The 15,851-nt window shown below is 46.8% G+C and overlaps 1 protein-coding gene across 3 annotated transcripts in view; it reads right to left on the reverse strand.

The window, feature by feature from the left end:
• Nucleotides 1-8,571: 8,571 nt before the first annotated feature.
• NAA50 (N(alpha)-acetyltransferase 50, NatE catalytic subunit) overlaps nucleotides 8,572-15,851 on the reverse strand; it is a 33,440-nt gene continuing 26,160 nt past the window's right edge. For all 3 annotated transcript variants that reach the window (XM_025192458.1, XM_006036194.3, XM_006036193.3), the window contains exons 4-5: nucleotides 14,655-14,721; nucleotides 8,572-12,455 (exon numbers count right to left, since the gene is read on the reverse strand). In XM_025192458.1, coding sequence (XP_025048243.1) covers nucleotides 12,275-12,455; nucleotides 14,655-14,721 — 248 coding nt within the window. In that variant the 3' untranslated portion in view covers nucleotides 8,572-12,274. The remainder of the gene's footprint in view (nucleotides 12,456-14,654; nucleotides 14,722-15,851) is intronic.

The raw sequence follows: 15,851 nt of genomic DNA on the forward strand, positions 1-15,851 counted from the left end.
TTATCTCTAAGCAAAAAGAATGTCATTATGTGCAACTAGTTAGAATCCTATTAAATGAGAGTGCGTTTTGTTGTTGTTGACTGAATATGATAAGAATGAAATGTACCAACATTGATCATTTTTGTAGCTTGGCCCAGGCCCTTTAAAGAGTGGCTAAGCCAGGAGACCCCAAAAACCTGTTTCTGAGTAACTGCAGAATACAGCAAACATGACACCTACCCTGGTCAACAAAGGAGAGATCAATTAATGCTAAACCAGATGAGATTAAGCAGAGCACAAAACCTAAAAGAAGACATTATAAAAAAGGCCTTATATTAGATCAGGGGTGGGCAAAATACTGCCTGTGGGCCAGATCCAGCATGCCAGGCCATTCTGTCCAGCCCTCAGATCCCCTAAAAAAATTAGAAAATAAATATTTATCTTCCCCCGGCTCCTGTCAAAGATGACAGGAGCCAGGGGCAGTAGGACCCAGGGGAAGCCACAGCAGGCTCCTGCAACAGCATGGCCCACCCAGCTCTGCCTCCCCCCAGCTGGAACCTCCTACCTAGCAGGGGCTTCTGGCCTGGGCTGTTTGTGACTGCACCAGCGTGGGAAATTTAGGTAAGAAGAGTGGGGGTGAGGGAGGCAGGGGAGGACTGCAGAGATCACCCCAGTCCTCGGCGCCAGGCTGGTTCCTGCAGCCCCTTGGTCTGGCCATGCAGCTGGGAGCCAGCGGGCAGGTGGGAAAGAGGTGGCAGGGACAGAGAGGAGTGAAGGGACTGGCGTGCAGGAGCGCAGGGCCTGTGCCAGTGTCCCTGGGCAGGCGCCAGCAGGGCCCAGAGCAGGGCAGTAGGAGCGTGGGGTGCGGGCTGCCAGGGGTCTGTGGAGCCAGGCTGGACTGCACCAGCAGGGAGAGGGGGGAGCTCACCCAGCTCCATAGAGCCCCTACTGGCTGGGACCCCGGGCTCCTACCGCCCTGCTCTGGGCCCCACTGGCACTGGCCCTGGGACACCAGTGCAGGCCCTGTGCTCCTGCCCAGCTGCTGCTGGCTCCTGCACACCCGCTCACTCCCAGTACCCCTGGAACACATCCCCAACCCTGCACACCCCACGCTCACCCATCTGGACTGAGCAGCACCGGCAGGGAACAAGCCGGTGCTCAGCATGGGGGAAAAGTGTCCCCTCCCCCGCATGGCTGACGCTTGCTGCTGCAGCCACTTGCAGCCCACGTGGGGCAATGGGGGGAGGACAGGAGCCAGGGGCAGTAGGGCCCAGTAGGGTCCTACTGGGTCCTAATCCCCTGGGTCCTAATGCAGCCACGGGGCAGCAGTGGCTATGGAGAGCAGGCACAGGCAGCCCCGTATGGGCTCCAAGTGGCTGCATCACAGGGCACCAGCCACAAGGCGGGGGAGTAGCTGCTTTTCCCCCACACTGAGCACCATCCCTGCCATTGCTGCTAGCCGGGGCCCCGTGCCCCATTGGGGCTGAGCCATGGCAACAGCAGCTGAGCACAAACTGCTGCTCAGCGCGGAGAAAAGTAGCCCCTCTGCTCGCCGCTACTAGGCAGTGTTTGCTGCTGCTGCCCACCTGGAGCTCATGCGCTAGGAAGCTCAGAAGTGGAAGTGGTAAACACTGCCCCGCAAGGTAAGTGCGGGGGCCACAGCACTGCTGCCACGCTGGGCAGCACAGAGGCAGCAGTGAAGCAGCCATACTGCAGCCTAGCGTGGCACAACCTCCACGTGGGCAGCAGCAGTGAACACTGCCCGGTGGCAGTGAGCAGGAGGGAGGGGCGCTTTCCTCTGTACTGAGCAGCAGTTTGTGCCCAGCTGCTGTTGCAATGGCTCATCCCTGATAGGTGAGCCTGGAGCCGGCGTGGGACCCAGGCTAGCAGTGGCGGCGGGGATGCTGCTCAGCGCAGGGGAAAAACAGCTGGTCCCCCTCTCCCTCTCCCCATGCTGCAGCTGCTCAGACCCCACGCAAGGCTGCCTGTGCCTGCTCTCCATTGTCACCGCTGGGCAGTGGTGACATGGCAGAGAGGCAGGACAGCACCACGTGAGCTCTTGTTGGCTGCAGCAGTGAGCGCCGGCAGCAGGGACCGCTTTTCCCTCGCACTGAGCACCATCCCCGCCACCACTGCTCAGTCCAAACAGGCGAGCGTGGGCTGCACGCTTGTCCCTACTTGTACTGGAGGGCTGGGGTGGGGGCACTGAGAGTGAGCGGGCACACAGGAGCCAGCAGCAGCCGGGCGGGAGCACAGGGCCCGTGCCGGTGCCCCAGGGCCAGTGCTGGTGGGGCCCAGAATAAAGCAGCAGGAGTGTGGGGTTCTGGCCAGCAGGGGCTCCATGGAGCCGGGTAAGGGACAAAAATATTTTTTAAAAGTAAATTAAAATATATTATTATGGGTGTATGATTTTTAGTATGTAATTTGTTTTTTTTTCCGCTAAGAGGGCAAACCCTCTTCCCCAAAGGAGTACGTCCAGGGGCAAGGGGAGGGACTTCCGGTGGCAAAGGTCAAAGGTTAGGGGAGGGACTTCTGGGCCCAAGAAGGCGACCAGTGGGTGAGGCACCTATCAAGGGGCAGGGCTACCAATGCAGCCCTCAACAGCTTGCTGAAACTCAGTAAGCGGAGCTCTGCCCAAAATAATTGCCTGCCTCTGTATTAGATCATCCAAATATAGTATATCACAGCTTTAGCTTAAATACATTAGGAATAACAATAAGTGTAACCAAATGTATTCAGTATAGTTTTATAATAGATGTGTCAAGTTTCCTAGATAAGTTGTAAAAACAAAGTAGCCTTGTCAATGAAAACCATTAATAAGGCAACAAGAAAAGACCGGTGGCATGCAACATTCCCTGATGACTAAGGGAAGGAGATAAATCCTCCTTTCTAGAAGTAACTTTCACAAGGACATAAATACCAACTAATCAACAGCCACAGTTCTTGAGAGAACTGGTTCAGTTCAGTTCCAAGTGGTGAAAATCTCCATTATATTGTTGAGAGTAGTTAGGTCATGGAAATTCTTCTTTTTAGGGGGATGTAACAGTAAAAGGTTAATCTGTAGATGTTGTATCTCTTCTGATAAATTGGTGGTAATTAAAGGAATTGTAGCTGTACCTTAATTCTGTGTTTAAGCTTGCAAAAGAGGTCCTGATCATAGGCAGACTGTAGTCTTCTCTCTCTAAAGGTCAAATGGTCCTGAGTTTTTTGCTTCAGGTCCTAGGAAAGGAGCATCAACTAATTGAAGAAGGGTAGCCAAGTACATTTGGCACATTCATTATGAGCTGCTCTGTAGCTGAACAGATTACACTTAAATCTTCATAGGAAAGACTTGGGTTTTATACCCAGCTCTACTTTAAGTGATCTGGAGCCATAGTGTCAGAAGGCGACCTAGTAGCAGACCTGCCTACATTATAGGGTTGGTGGACAAGACCTGTGTTATCAATGCAGACTCAGCAGTTAGAGGGATTCATAGGTTCATAGATTGTAAGGCTGGAAGGGACCTTGGAAGATCATCAGGTCCAGCCCCCTGCACCAAGCAGGAAAGACAACTGGGGTAAGGTGACCCCTGCAAGGTGACTGTCTAGTTTCCAGGGTAGGCAATTGCACCACCTCTGGAGGGAGCTTATTACACAGTCTGGACACCCTAGTTGTGAAGTAGTTTTTCCTTAATGTTAAGCCTGAAACAGTCTTCCAGGAGTTTGTGGCCATTACTCCTAGTTTTCCCCAAGGGTGCCCAAGCCCTTGATGTACGCCTCCGTTGTAGCAGTAACCTGCTACCAAGTCCCCTCTCAGCCTTCTTTTCCTCAGGCTGACCCAAAGCCCTCAGCCTTTCCTCATATGGTTTTATAGCAAAACCCCCCGTTGTTCTTTTTTTATTTATTTAAAAATACATTCCCTCCCCTTCCCCAACCATTTCTGACTTTTTCTCTACCTCTCTATTGCTATAGATGAGTATAAGTGAGTGAAGACGAAGGATAAGCTTCAGCATTTTATTTTGGTAGCAAGTTGTATTTGTTTTGGTTTTTCCTCCTCCTTTTCAAATAAGTGCCCTGTTATGGATATGCACTGTTTTATATTGTATAATTATTATGTTTATATTGATTTTTTACTGTTCTATATTACTATTTTACTGATGCTATGATTTAGGCCTACATACAAGTTAGTATAAGTCATGTCAAGTTTCCATTTTGTTTGTCAAGTCTCCATCTTGTGTCCCCTGCCCAGCCATACCCTATTGTAACTCTGTTGCAACTGTGCGACTCATACCTACCCCTCCTATGTAACTTGGTTCCTGAATGAATGGGGATGAGTGAGGGTGCTTGAGAGACAATGGCAGTAGGTCTAAAAATAGCTCCCTCTGAATGACCAAATGATCAACTCCATGACCCAACCATCACCCTGCACTGACCCTCCCTGGCTCAGGATTTGAAAGACAAAGACTGCTGCAGATCCCACACAAGCCACCATTCCAGACACCTGAAACTGCATGCCCTGACCTGGAATGCACATGTTCAGTGCACCAGGGTTGGCCCTTGCCTGGGCAGGCCCCCTGCCACTGGGGTCATGGAAGGTCCGCCCCTATAAAAGGGGGCAGTAAAGACAGACCCAGTGGGGACGCCATCTTTACCTGGACCAGACCTGCTCCACGTCATGTTGCCTGTTAACCCAGAGGCCCTGCCAGCGACCCCCCCAACTCTGGACAACACCTGTTGGACAAAGATCCCAACTGGCCATTGAGGACCCTGTTCCAGCCTGGATAGGTAGCTATCACCCGCACCCTCTCTTCAACCAAGGACTTGGACTCCGTTTCTCTTCCCTACCAGGACTCCAGCCCTTCCACTGAGTCTTTCTCCTGCTACCATTGTGAGTGCTTGTGCATGTGTGTGTGAACCAATAACTTCATACGGCTGTGTTGTCTGTTTAATAAGCCTGTTATTTTGAAACCCCGAGTTGGGTTTTTGTCTGTTTCCTGACCATTTCTCCCTTGCCACCACTTATCAGCCCCAAGCTCCCAGCTTTCTGCCTCTCCCTTTCCTGGCTGTCTCCTCCTTGCCACCAGGCTTTTCCCCTTGCACCAGTGATCTTGAGTAACTCGGAGGCCACTTGATCTTAAGTTACCCCAGCTCCCCTCCAGTCTCCCGGTTCTAATCCTGGCCCCAGCAACTTTCACTGTCTCATTTTAACCCCCATGCATCTCCCTCCTTCCGGAGATCTTTGACCCTTGATTCCCACTCCCATAGTCACCAAGCAGTCTTGGTATCCCAAGTACCCTAAGCACATACATACACCCCACACCACCCAAGTTGTGTATGTGCAGGTGGGTGGGTTGTGTGTGAATTGGTAAATATACATATATGTCATTGTGTGTGTGATATACAAATAAGTGATCCGTGTATGTGTATTGGGTGTACGGGTATTGACAATTGATTTTTGTCTAAATTTTGGTGTATATAGTGTATAGGTGCTTGAATTGGTTATAGGTGTGCGTGTGCCTAAGCTGGTAATTTTGGATGTGTATGAGCCTGAGTTGGTAGTGTGCGCGCATGCCTGGTGGGGGTGTATGCACCTAGAGAGAGAGAGAGAGAGAGAGAGAGAGTGAGTGTGTGTGTGTGTGTGTGTGTGCGCGCGCGCGCGCACGCACAATTGTGTCATACCCTTCTGTCTAACAGTACAATATTGAGATCCTGAGAGTTGGCCTGGCCCCACAGGACAACAGTTTGCTGCACAAGTCTCTGATCATACAGGTAGCCCTTCTCTGGACTCTCTCAAGCTTTACCACATCCTTGTTAAAGTGTGGCACCCAGAACTGGATGCAGTACTCCAGCTGTGGTCTCACCAATGCCAAATAGAGTTGGAGAATCACTTCTTTGGCTTTGCTGGAGATGCATCAATTGATGCATGCCAGGGTATTATTGGCCTTGCTGGCTACAGTGTCACACTGCTGGCTCATGTTCATACTGTAGTCTATTATTACCCCCAGGTCCCTTTCATTCTTAGGATACCAAAACTCATCCCCAAATTCACAGGTCAGTACAACTGGGCAGCCCACAAGGAGTTAGTGTGGTCCTGGGCTGACTGCAACAGCAGCAGCTGGGTAGGAGAGTATAGGCTCTAACTCCCGCCACTGGAGGCAACACACTGCAGCCTATGGCATCCAGGGAACTTGTGGCAGGTGTGAAGAAATCCCCTTCCCCTCTCTTTGATCCCCACTTGGGTCAGCCTAGGTAATACCCTTCTCCTTGCTTTTTTCTTGGTTTGCTCAAAGTGTATTCTGACTTCCTTGTTCTACCTTCTCCACCTCCCCCCTTTCAATAAAGGTGTTGGGTTACAACCTTCATTGTTCTGCTGCTGAGGCAAGAGGCCTTCCATTCCCTGCTTGGCCAGCAAAGTTTGGCTTTTTATTTTCCTCAGTTCTACCTGATGCTATCTTGGGATGTTTGGGGCTGGAAGAAGCACCCAGAAATATTACTGTGGTCAAAGCATCCCCAAGATTTGTAGGGTCTGTGTGCCCTGGTATGCAGAGCCCTACCAGAGATCAGTGCCCAGGTGGTGGCAACATTACCCCAGGCTTGTGGGTGTTCTCCAGGAAGCAGGACAGCCAGCTGTAGGCTCCTCAAGAGAGACTCCCAAAGCAAGGTTTTGGACTTGGCACAGTGAGGCAGGTGGCTCTGCATAGTAGTGTACTACCACAGCTAGCATAGTTCAAACATCCACCCATGTACGTTGCAGTGCTGGGGGAGGAAAGGAGTGTGCCAGGCTGACTTAGAAGTTGGACAGACCTGTCTTGGGCCACAAATGTTCAATCTGTAAGTTGTGCAAGGCCCTTACGGTCAGTAGCTATTGTGCGACTGCAGGGACCAGAAAGAAGCAGAACTCGCTGCTGACTGCTCTAATTGCACTTCAAGAAAAGGGAGCTGAGCAGCTGCTATTGGTCCTATAGAGAGCCAAGTCTTTATGCCCTGTTGAGTGAAAAAAAGAACAGGGAAGCAGAATAGAGGACCCATACACAGAAACATACTAAGAGAAAGGCAAGGGGCATCTCAGCCAGCCCCCAGGACTTAGCGAGAAAGGAGAGATCCAGAAAAAAAACAATGTAGGGGGCTGCTCCCACTTCATGAATATTCTCTAAGAGATGAACCCTGGCAAAACAGGAATGGAAAAGTCGGGTAGAGCTCAGCATAGATTCCATGATGGGGCCAGGGCAGAGGGATATACAGCTGTAGTGGCATGACTGTGAGCCATCTAGGGACATGCACGCAGCACCCCACAACTGATGATGAAGTTAAGAATCTTGGCCTGAGATTACAGAGCATTTTTATAGTCTCTCTCACAGAGAAACCTTTGACTTGAGGTTTCATGAGTGCCTATCTAGACAAGAGGCAAAAGCCCAAACTGCCATACTGAGGGGGTGACAAAGCCAGAAATCAGCAGGGCAGATTTCACAAGCAGTGCTACATGGGATTTGGGGGACAATAGATGAGAGGCCAGGATACTTCAAGGGACAGTCTTCAGGCCTCAGGAATCCTTCAGCAGGCGTGAGGGTACTGTTCAAGAGGGGCCCTGCTGCAAGGCATGCCCCAACAGCAGCTGCTGCTTCTACTCCTCACCACCACCCCTTCTTCCTGCCCATAGGAATAGAGGCGGCAGCAGCTGCATGGAGAACAGCAAGTTTACTAGCATCTGCAGCTAGTGGCAAGGCCAGACTACACTGCTCTCTGCATAGAGCTTCAGAACCCACTGTGCCCTCTCCACATCACCTTCCCCCTCCCTGCCACTCCCCACAGAATAAGTCAGAGGAAACAACTGGGATCCTCAGCTCTGTCAAAAGCACAACTAGCAACACCCTGGCATGCCATTTTACAGCATCAGAAAGAGACCAGCAACTTAAGTGACTGCTTTGGGAGTGGATTCTTTGAATGCCATACTCAATGTGAACCTGGCTAGTACAGTGAGAGCAACTGTGTAGATCTTACACAAAGGACTTTCCCAAGAGTTGCATTTAAAGAAACAGCAATTTTAAAAGCAGCCTCCCCCTAAAAAGGCCTCATCTCAGGTACTCCTTCAAGTGACCCAATCTGCTGATGTTTACTTTGATATGCTGCTCTCCGTTTTAGTCACCTCAAAGACGTATCCAGTGCTCTAAGACAACTTGATTCCCTGGGTGTGGAAATCAGCTGCCTGCTTATGTAGCAGTTACTTGCACAGGAAGCACATCATCCATTCTGTGATCTGCAACAGCTGCTGATTACAGTACAGATTAGTGTTTAATTTATAAGGCCTAAAATGCTTTGGGTAGTTGATGACTCCTTGTGCAATATACCACCACAGTAGGTGATCAACTAAGTGCCTGGGATAGCTCCTGCTATACAGAGGATGGCTGAGGATTTCAATGAAGGCCTATGACTAAGAAAAAAAACCCACTTCCCCAGTGGCAAGTTGCACATCCACCACACTGCTCAACTTGTACACAGGTCAGGATGTCCTAGTGATAGAGACCATCAGGACTGCACTGTCTAGGAAGCATCTGAGTAATATTCTCCCCCAGGACACCAAAAGGTTAGCTGCAAAAAAAGGCACACAAGTCATGGATGACAACTCAAATAGTGCACATTTATTCTGAATGGTGTTTCTAAAAAGTTTGAGAAAAAACAAAACATGCTCCTGATGTATAACAAGGGCAATGATCTAGATCAGAAACAGATGATCTTACTTGTAGGAGTTTCCTCCCCCTACAATTTAAGTCATAACATTGAGGATGAATCTGTAAAACTGCACCGTGCATCTGCACATTTGAATGAAGTCCTAATCGACAGACCAGCAGAAATCTTACTCAGGATCAATTGGAAGCCATTACAGATTCAGAAGAAATATCCAAGTCAGCAAATGCATTACAAAAACAAAGGCCTTGCATACAGCTGCTGACCATAGATCACAGCACATGGGAGAACAACAATAGATACTTTTTTCTTGAGGAGGGGAAAAGGGGGTGTTCAAATTTACAAGGCATCACAGGGCACCATCAAGAAGTAACAAAATATCACAAGTTTTCTCAGCTGTAACAGCATCTCATATTTAACCGGCATGTTTAACCACTAACTGCATCTTGTAAACTGAACCACTGTAGATACAAAAAACCCTACTCCCTCCCCCCAAAAACAGGAGGGACATTTCCCCTGGTTGCTGCTTCCTCACAGTGCCCCTTCTATCATGGTCTTCTGCCAATGAAAGTCTGTTTATAGACAAGCTCTTCAGGGTTCCATTGATGGATGACAAAAAGCTACTGAAGAGTGATACGCATATAAAAGACAACTTAGACCTGGATTAATCTGATAGTTGCATTAATCTATCTTGCAAATTCTCCATCCAGAACAGAAGTGCTGGTGATTATTTCACAGAAACTTCCCACTCTTGTTTAAATAGTTGCAGATATGCTGTTGCTTTCAAGTTAGTGGGAGGACCTACTGCAGTAGCATATGAAGTAAGAGTTTCATTGCAGAAAACTCATACTTGAACACTATTCTAGTATCTCCTTAGAATAACACCAAGATACACTATTCTCTTCCCATACATACCAGGCTGGATGCACTAGTATTAACACAACCTGTTGCTGTTCAGAACTGTTGCCCTTCACTTTACCTTATCCATGTACAGGGGTACTGTTTTCCAAGAGGTTTTAAATTAAACCTTTTTATGTGCTTAAGAATATGATCAACCATTTTCCAGGATTAATAAACTGGTTTCTCTCCCTTCCACATACTATGAAATATTTAGTTAAAAGATAGAATGAGGCAAGTTCTCTGTGGAATGGGAACTCTAAAAATTGTTGTAGGGATACATTCATAGAATGATGGAAGCCCAAAGCAAAAAGAAACAGAAACAAAAGTTAATCCAAGCAAGTTCAGACACCAGACCCATCACTTATACTTTTAAACCAGCAGGAAAACTGCCTGCAAAACAATTTGATTTGTGAAAGCCTACAAACACCACCAAGTCTGAGAAGTTCAAGTTTCCACACCCATTTAACCAACCCAAATACTTAACCATTTAGTTCTAGAAGAATGAAGAGCACTTTGCTTGGCATCAGAGGCAGCTATGGTCTGGACTACAGATGTATTATGTCAACATCATTCAGTACAATACTCTCTCTCCCTCCACATACACCTCTTGGTCCTTGTCTAATTGGCCAGGAAAACCATACTGGTATCCATGAGCTAATTGTGCTTCAATGTTTTCTTGCTAGAGAGGTTCTGGAACTACCTCCAAAACTGGCATAAGAAGATATAAATAGGCTATCTCCATCCACAGAAAGTGTTTGGACCTTTCTAGCAAGAGTGCAATAGGGGCTGATGTGAACACAGGTGCCTGGGCCAGCACAGGGTATTTTACAAAGAACTGCCTGTTGACCATCACCAAAACCCAATTAGTGCAAACCCAGAAAAAGTATTTGAGCAGTTCTGCTTGGACCTGTCACAGTATCATAGAAGCAACACACCTTATGATGGCATGTGGCAATTATTAAGATGCCTACTTGGCCATTCCTTTGATATCAAAGACTGCATAAAGTGGGAAGAAGGGTACATGTACTCATCTTACTCTTCGATCCCCCACCTTGAAATCCTTGGTACCCAAGGTAGCCTCAGAACAATGGCACAGCACCCACTAACAAGATGTGTACAGCAATGTGTACCGTACGGTGGAGACTTTCAAACTGAATGAACTCAAGATGAAACTGAATTTAAAAAGGCAACAGAAAAGGAATGCAATTTGATATCAGTATAGGTGATGGGACAGGAGTGTTGTCTCAGTTCAGTGCATTTTTCCAGAAGCTTAAAGTCTAAGGTCAAGTTGGTATTTTGTCCTGGTGCACATAACTGATGGCAAAAGTGCATACAAAGTAGCACTGTAATTCACACAAAGCAAAAAAGAATGCAAAGCAGAGCTCAGTAAAGTTTACTGCAATTTTAAGGTTACAGTACTACGAAGAAGCCAGTCAGGCAACTATTTTCCAAATTCTCATGCTCTATTACGAGCTACTTTTTCTGTGCTCCATAAAATACCCTTTAACATGAGAACTGCATTGCTGCCACAGGGGGAATATGAAAAGTCTTCACAGGCATAGAAAATGCAGTTCTTAGCCACTTCCTCCCTAAGGAGCATATAAAGTTCACAAGCTAAGTGAAGCCCAATTCAAGCCAGAGGTCCTCCTGCAAAGCTATATCATTAGGGTAAGATTTTGTTTTTTCTTCTCAACCTCACTGCCTGGTTCTCCCTACCCATGACCCAATTTCAGGTTTCTAGAAGTGTGCAATTCTTACTGAAGTACATATGATGCCTGTAGTCCCTTCTTTCACCTCAGGAATCCAGATACCGTAGAGTAAGCTCTAAAAGGAGAGAGAAGTCCTAGAAAGCTTCACTTGTTCTTAAAACTACATCCACACCTCTAAATTCAATTTTGTAAGGCTGTTCTTGTTCACATTAGATTTAGCTTACTGTTGTAGACATTTTTTGAGAATGGAATGGGTAAAATGATAATGATAAAATAAAAGAAAACCTGTAAAGCCCACTGTGAACCCTTTTGGGGGGGGTCAGTCAAGGAATGTAGCACCAGCTTTGGTAAGGACTATTTAAAAAAAAACAAAAAACCAAACCTCACACTATGAGTCCAGGCAGAGAAACAATACTGGTAAACCAGTCTGCCCTTCTCAGCAAAAGATGGAGGAAAAGCCAAACCCCAAAATAGTGAGAAGAACCAAACATGTTTTGGGGGAGGTAAGGGGAAAAATAAATTGCCAATATAATGTTCACATGCATTTGGAGGGCCAGCAAACCCCCCAGGTTGTTAAAAAAAAAAAAAAAAAAAAAAATCAAATTGGTATTATAGGACTCCAAGGACAAGATATTGCTTTGCCTTTCAAGACAGTTTTTTTTTGTTTTTTTTTTTTAGGATCTACCTCTCAGTGTGTTACCAAGTGATAAATCGCTCTGGAAGAAACCTGACCTCAGGAAAACCTGTTCAAGCCCTCCACACTTCAAACTAAAGAAGATTTGCACACCTCTTCCCACCCAATTAAAAATAACCAAACAAACAGAAAGGAAGAGAACTGAAAAACCCAAACATGAATGGACAACCCTTGGAAGAAGCATTACACTTTTGTTGAAGAGAGGTCAAGAAAAAAATTAAGATGAAGGGAAGAAAAAACAAACAAAAAAAAACAAAACAAAAACAAAGTCAACAGGCCTCTCTCTTATTTGGCAACAAGCAAGTGCAAGAAAGTGTTCGTTGGGGTTTTGTTCAGTTGTCGGTCTTCTGCACATCTGCATTTTGGCCAAGACAAGGGACTTTGAGGTTTTTCTGCAGCACGTGAGCATCTGCTGGCTCTATCCTTTTGTAGTAATTTTTCTTCGTCTCAATAATCTCAAAACCAAACTTTCTGTAGAAGTCAATTGCTGATTCATTGCTGATCTGAACATGCCTGGGACGGAAGAGAAAGAGAGGTCAGAATTGTCCAAAATATATTATTTTTGATTATTCAGGACTTTGAGCCAATGAATATCAGTTATGAAGGAGGTGAGAAGGAGAACACTCAGTCTAAACAGAAATATAAACCAGGTTAAGTCCAGGATTGAAAACTACGAACTTCTAAGTCTAACCCTGTACCAACACAGATTTCCTATGATTTTGCAGGAATCACTGAAAACTGGCCTAAATTTCCCCATTTGTGAAATACAGATGATATTTTCCACAAAGGAGCTGAGTAGCTAAACAGAATAAAGTCTTCCAAGAAAATGAAGTGCTAAAGTTAAAAAATTACTTTTTTGAAGTGAAAACTACAGGTATGTTGTAAAACAACAATACTAACTTGCTTCATTGTAGACTGTTGAAATGTTTTTAACTTCTTACAGTTATACTCATTAGGGACTTCAAGCACTACAGGAGTATACATGCTCTGGACTCATTTGATGACAATCCTAACACAACTTATCTCCCACAATAGGTGTGAAGGTGGTGTGAGAACATCCCACCCACCAGAAGAGTTTGGGCAGCACAGATAAAATGTATGAGGCTCTTGCCTCTCCAGAGTTTGACAAAACTTGATAATATACTAAGAGACTGGAGCTCCCCCAAATAGTCTTTAAGCTTTATATCCTAAATGGCTCAGGCACTTAATTGCTCTAACAGGTTTTACATAAAAAGACCTGTTTGAACTCCTACAGGGACAGCACCATCTGTTAACTGTATATTCCCAGAGCCCAACAGACATGGTGTGAACGTGAATGTCACTTTGACATACATGTCAAGTGTTAAAGTAAAGGATGTGGAACCAAAATAGCTGTTGAATTAGTGGAACACAGAGTCCAGCTGTGATCCAGTGATGCCCAATATCTGGGAGAGTATTTCATACTACTGACCAATTAAGTCATCACTAGAAAACAGATTTTTAGACAAAACGGAACCAGTATCTTTAGATTTAAGTGTCTGTACCAGCAAACCTATGAGCAAAATCAACCCCAAATGATCACTTTTAAGAAGTAGCTGGTATGCCTGAGAACTACTGGTCTCTCACTACAGAACTGCATTTTGGAGATGATTATGCAATGAAGACTCCTGTAACAACAGTAAACATACATGATAAATTAAGACATTTTCCAGCATGCTCACTTCTGTAGCTTCTTTATCTGAAGAGATTAAAGGAAAACCTTGATCAATTAACAAGTGTTCAAAAAGGGACCTAGCAGTTCAGCTAGGGGAGAACAAGAACACATTTTAAAGAGCAGTATAATCAAGCACCCAAGTTATTTTATCAGTCATAAAGTAGGGTCAGGCCAGTAAGGTTCTGTGAATCACCCTGGCATAGGGACTCTGCTCCATCTCCTTGCCAGTGAGGGCCTAACCACTATCTAGAGATGTTAGTTCATCAAACACTTCCTACACAAGGGTCATCAGTAGTCCTGGTCGAGGTTTAAAATTCTAGTCATCCCCTTTGAGGCAGAGGATTGAAGGCACATTCTCTAGTGATCTAGTTCTTTAGCATACAAAAATAGGCTGGGTGCCATTAAACACCATTACTTCTGGTGGCAGTGCATTAACATAAGAAATACTGCAACTACTATTCTAAAAAGGCGAGAGACTGCTGAGCAGTAAACATCTCTCTTAAGTTCTTGTTACTGAGAAGCATTTAATCATCAAAAAGCAAAAACCAACAAGAAGTTATCTTGCTGTTTGACCGTTAACATATAGCAGGGGTGGTCAAACTGTGGTTCCCAAAAGAAGTCATTTAATGAAAAGTTATCAGTCAAGCTAGAGTGCTGTATAACAATCACTGAGTATGAGGCCTGCACATCTCAGAAGTGTGGTGTCCTTCAGCTCTAACCTCTGTAAAATTTTGGTTTGCAATTGGAAGGATTACAAATTTTGGCCAGCTCTGGCATACAGCCACAGGTCTGAAATTTAGCATTGGTTTTGGGGAAGCTGTCCAATTCTCAAAAGTATCAGGAAACAAACCTAGAAACCAAGTGCTGGCCAGCTGGCTTGGCACCACTTGTATGATGGGGGGCTTTCGGTTGACCCACAATGCCAGTGTAATCCAAGGTGAAATGCTGTTGCACCCACTTCACTTTTCTTTAAGCCCATAGAGTTTTCCCCATGCCCACAAGAACTAACATTTACTCACAGATAGATGTTGTCAAAAGTGCCATCTTTTTCACAGATGTTTAAGACGTGATTCAACATTTTAGTTCCTGCCAGGAAGTAAAGAGATGCTTAATCAAACCAGAAAGGTGCAATTATGTTAGTTATGTTTGCACTGGACTTATTAACTGCTGAGTGCCTTATGTGAAGATATGTAGCTTTCAGTGAGCTCATAGAGCACATGCTGAAGGAATTGCTACTGTACTCTGAAGTAACAAAGCAAGTGGCAACATCACATGCTAAGTGTGGTTATTGGCAACAGCTATGTCTTCACATCAAAAGGCCAGGAAAAAGAAGCAGAAAGGCTACTGCACCAAAGCTTGCTTTTTTGCAACCCTTTTTACCAAAAGATTCCAAGCCACCTTACATATTTATGAACAGACCCTCAACAGCTCATGAAGGAAACAACCCCTAGGTAAACAGAGGCAGAGAGTCTAAGACAGGGGTGGACAATTATTTCAGGCGGAGGGCCGCTTACCAAGTTGTGGCAAGCTGTTGAAGGCCACATGGGTAGCCCCACCCCTTGACAGATGCCCTGTCCCTTGGTCACCATCTTGGGACCAATGTCCCAGGGCCAGCACTGGTGGGGCACAAAGCAGGGCACAGGCTGGCAGGGCTCTGTGGAGCCGGGCTGGGTTGCACCAGCAGGGAGAGGGGGGAGCTGGCCCAGCTCCAGAGAGCCCCTGCCAGCTGGGACACTACCCCTGCCGCTGGCACTGGGACACGTATGCAGGCCCTGCTCCCGCACCCACTAACTCCCAGGGCCCCCCCAGCCCTGTGGTACAGGCGGGGGGCAGTGTGCAGCCCTGACCGCCTGCTCACCGGCAGGTAATGAGCTGGTGTGCGGCATGGGGAAAAACAGCCCCTCGCTGGCCCTGTGGCCAGCGCTCCCTGCTGCAGCTCCTCACAGCCTGCATGGGTCCTGAGCAGGCACAGGCAGCCCCATGTGGGCTGCGTGCAGTAGGTGAGGGGCCCTTCTCCTCCCCCCCAGCACTAGCTTGTAATCTGCCCCCTTGTCAGCCGGGGCCCCACACTGGCTCCGGGATCGCCTGTCGGCAGCAGCTGCAGTCCCCCCACCTGCCGTACTGGGCAGCATTTGCTGCTGCTGCTGCCCACCCAGAACTTGTGCGCTGGGCAGCCCAGAGTCAGCAGTGGCAGCCTCACTGCAGCATGAGCTTCA

This window comes from Alligator sinensis, unplaced genomic scaffold (assembly GCF_000455745.1).
Source record: "Alligator sinensis unplaced genomic scaffold, ASM45574v1 scaffold101_1, whole genome shotgun sequence".
In the NCBI taxonomy this organism is placed as follows: Eukaryota; Metazoa; Chordata; order Crocodylia; family Alligatoridae; genus Alligator; species Alligator sinensis.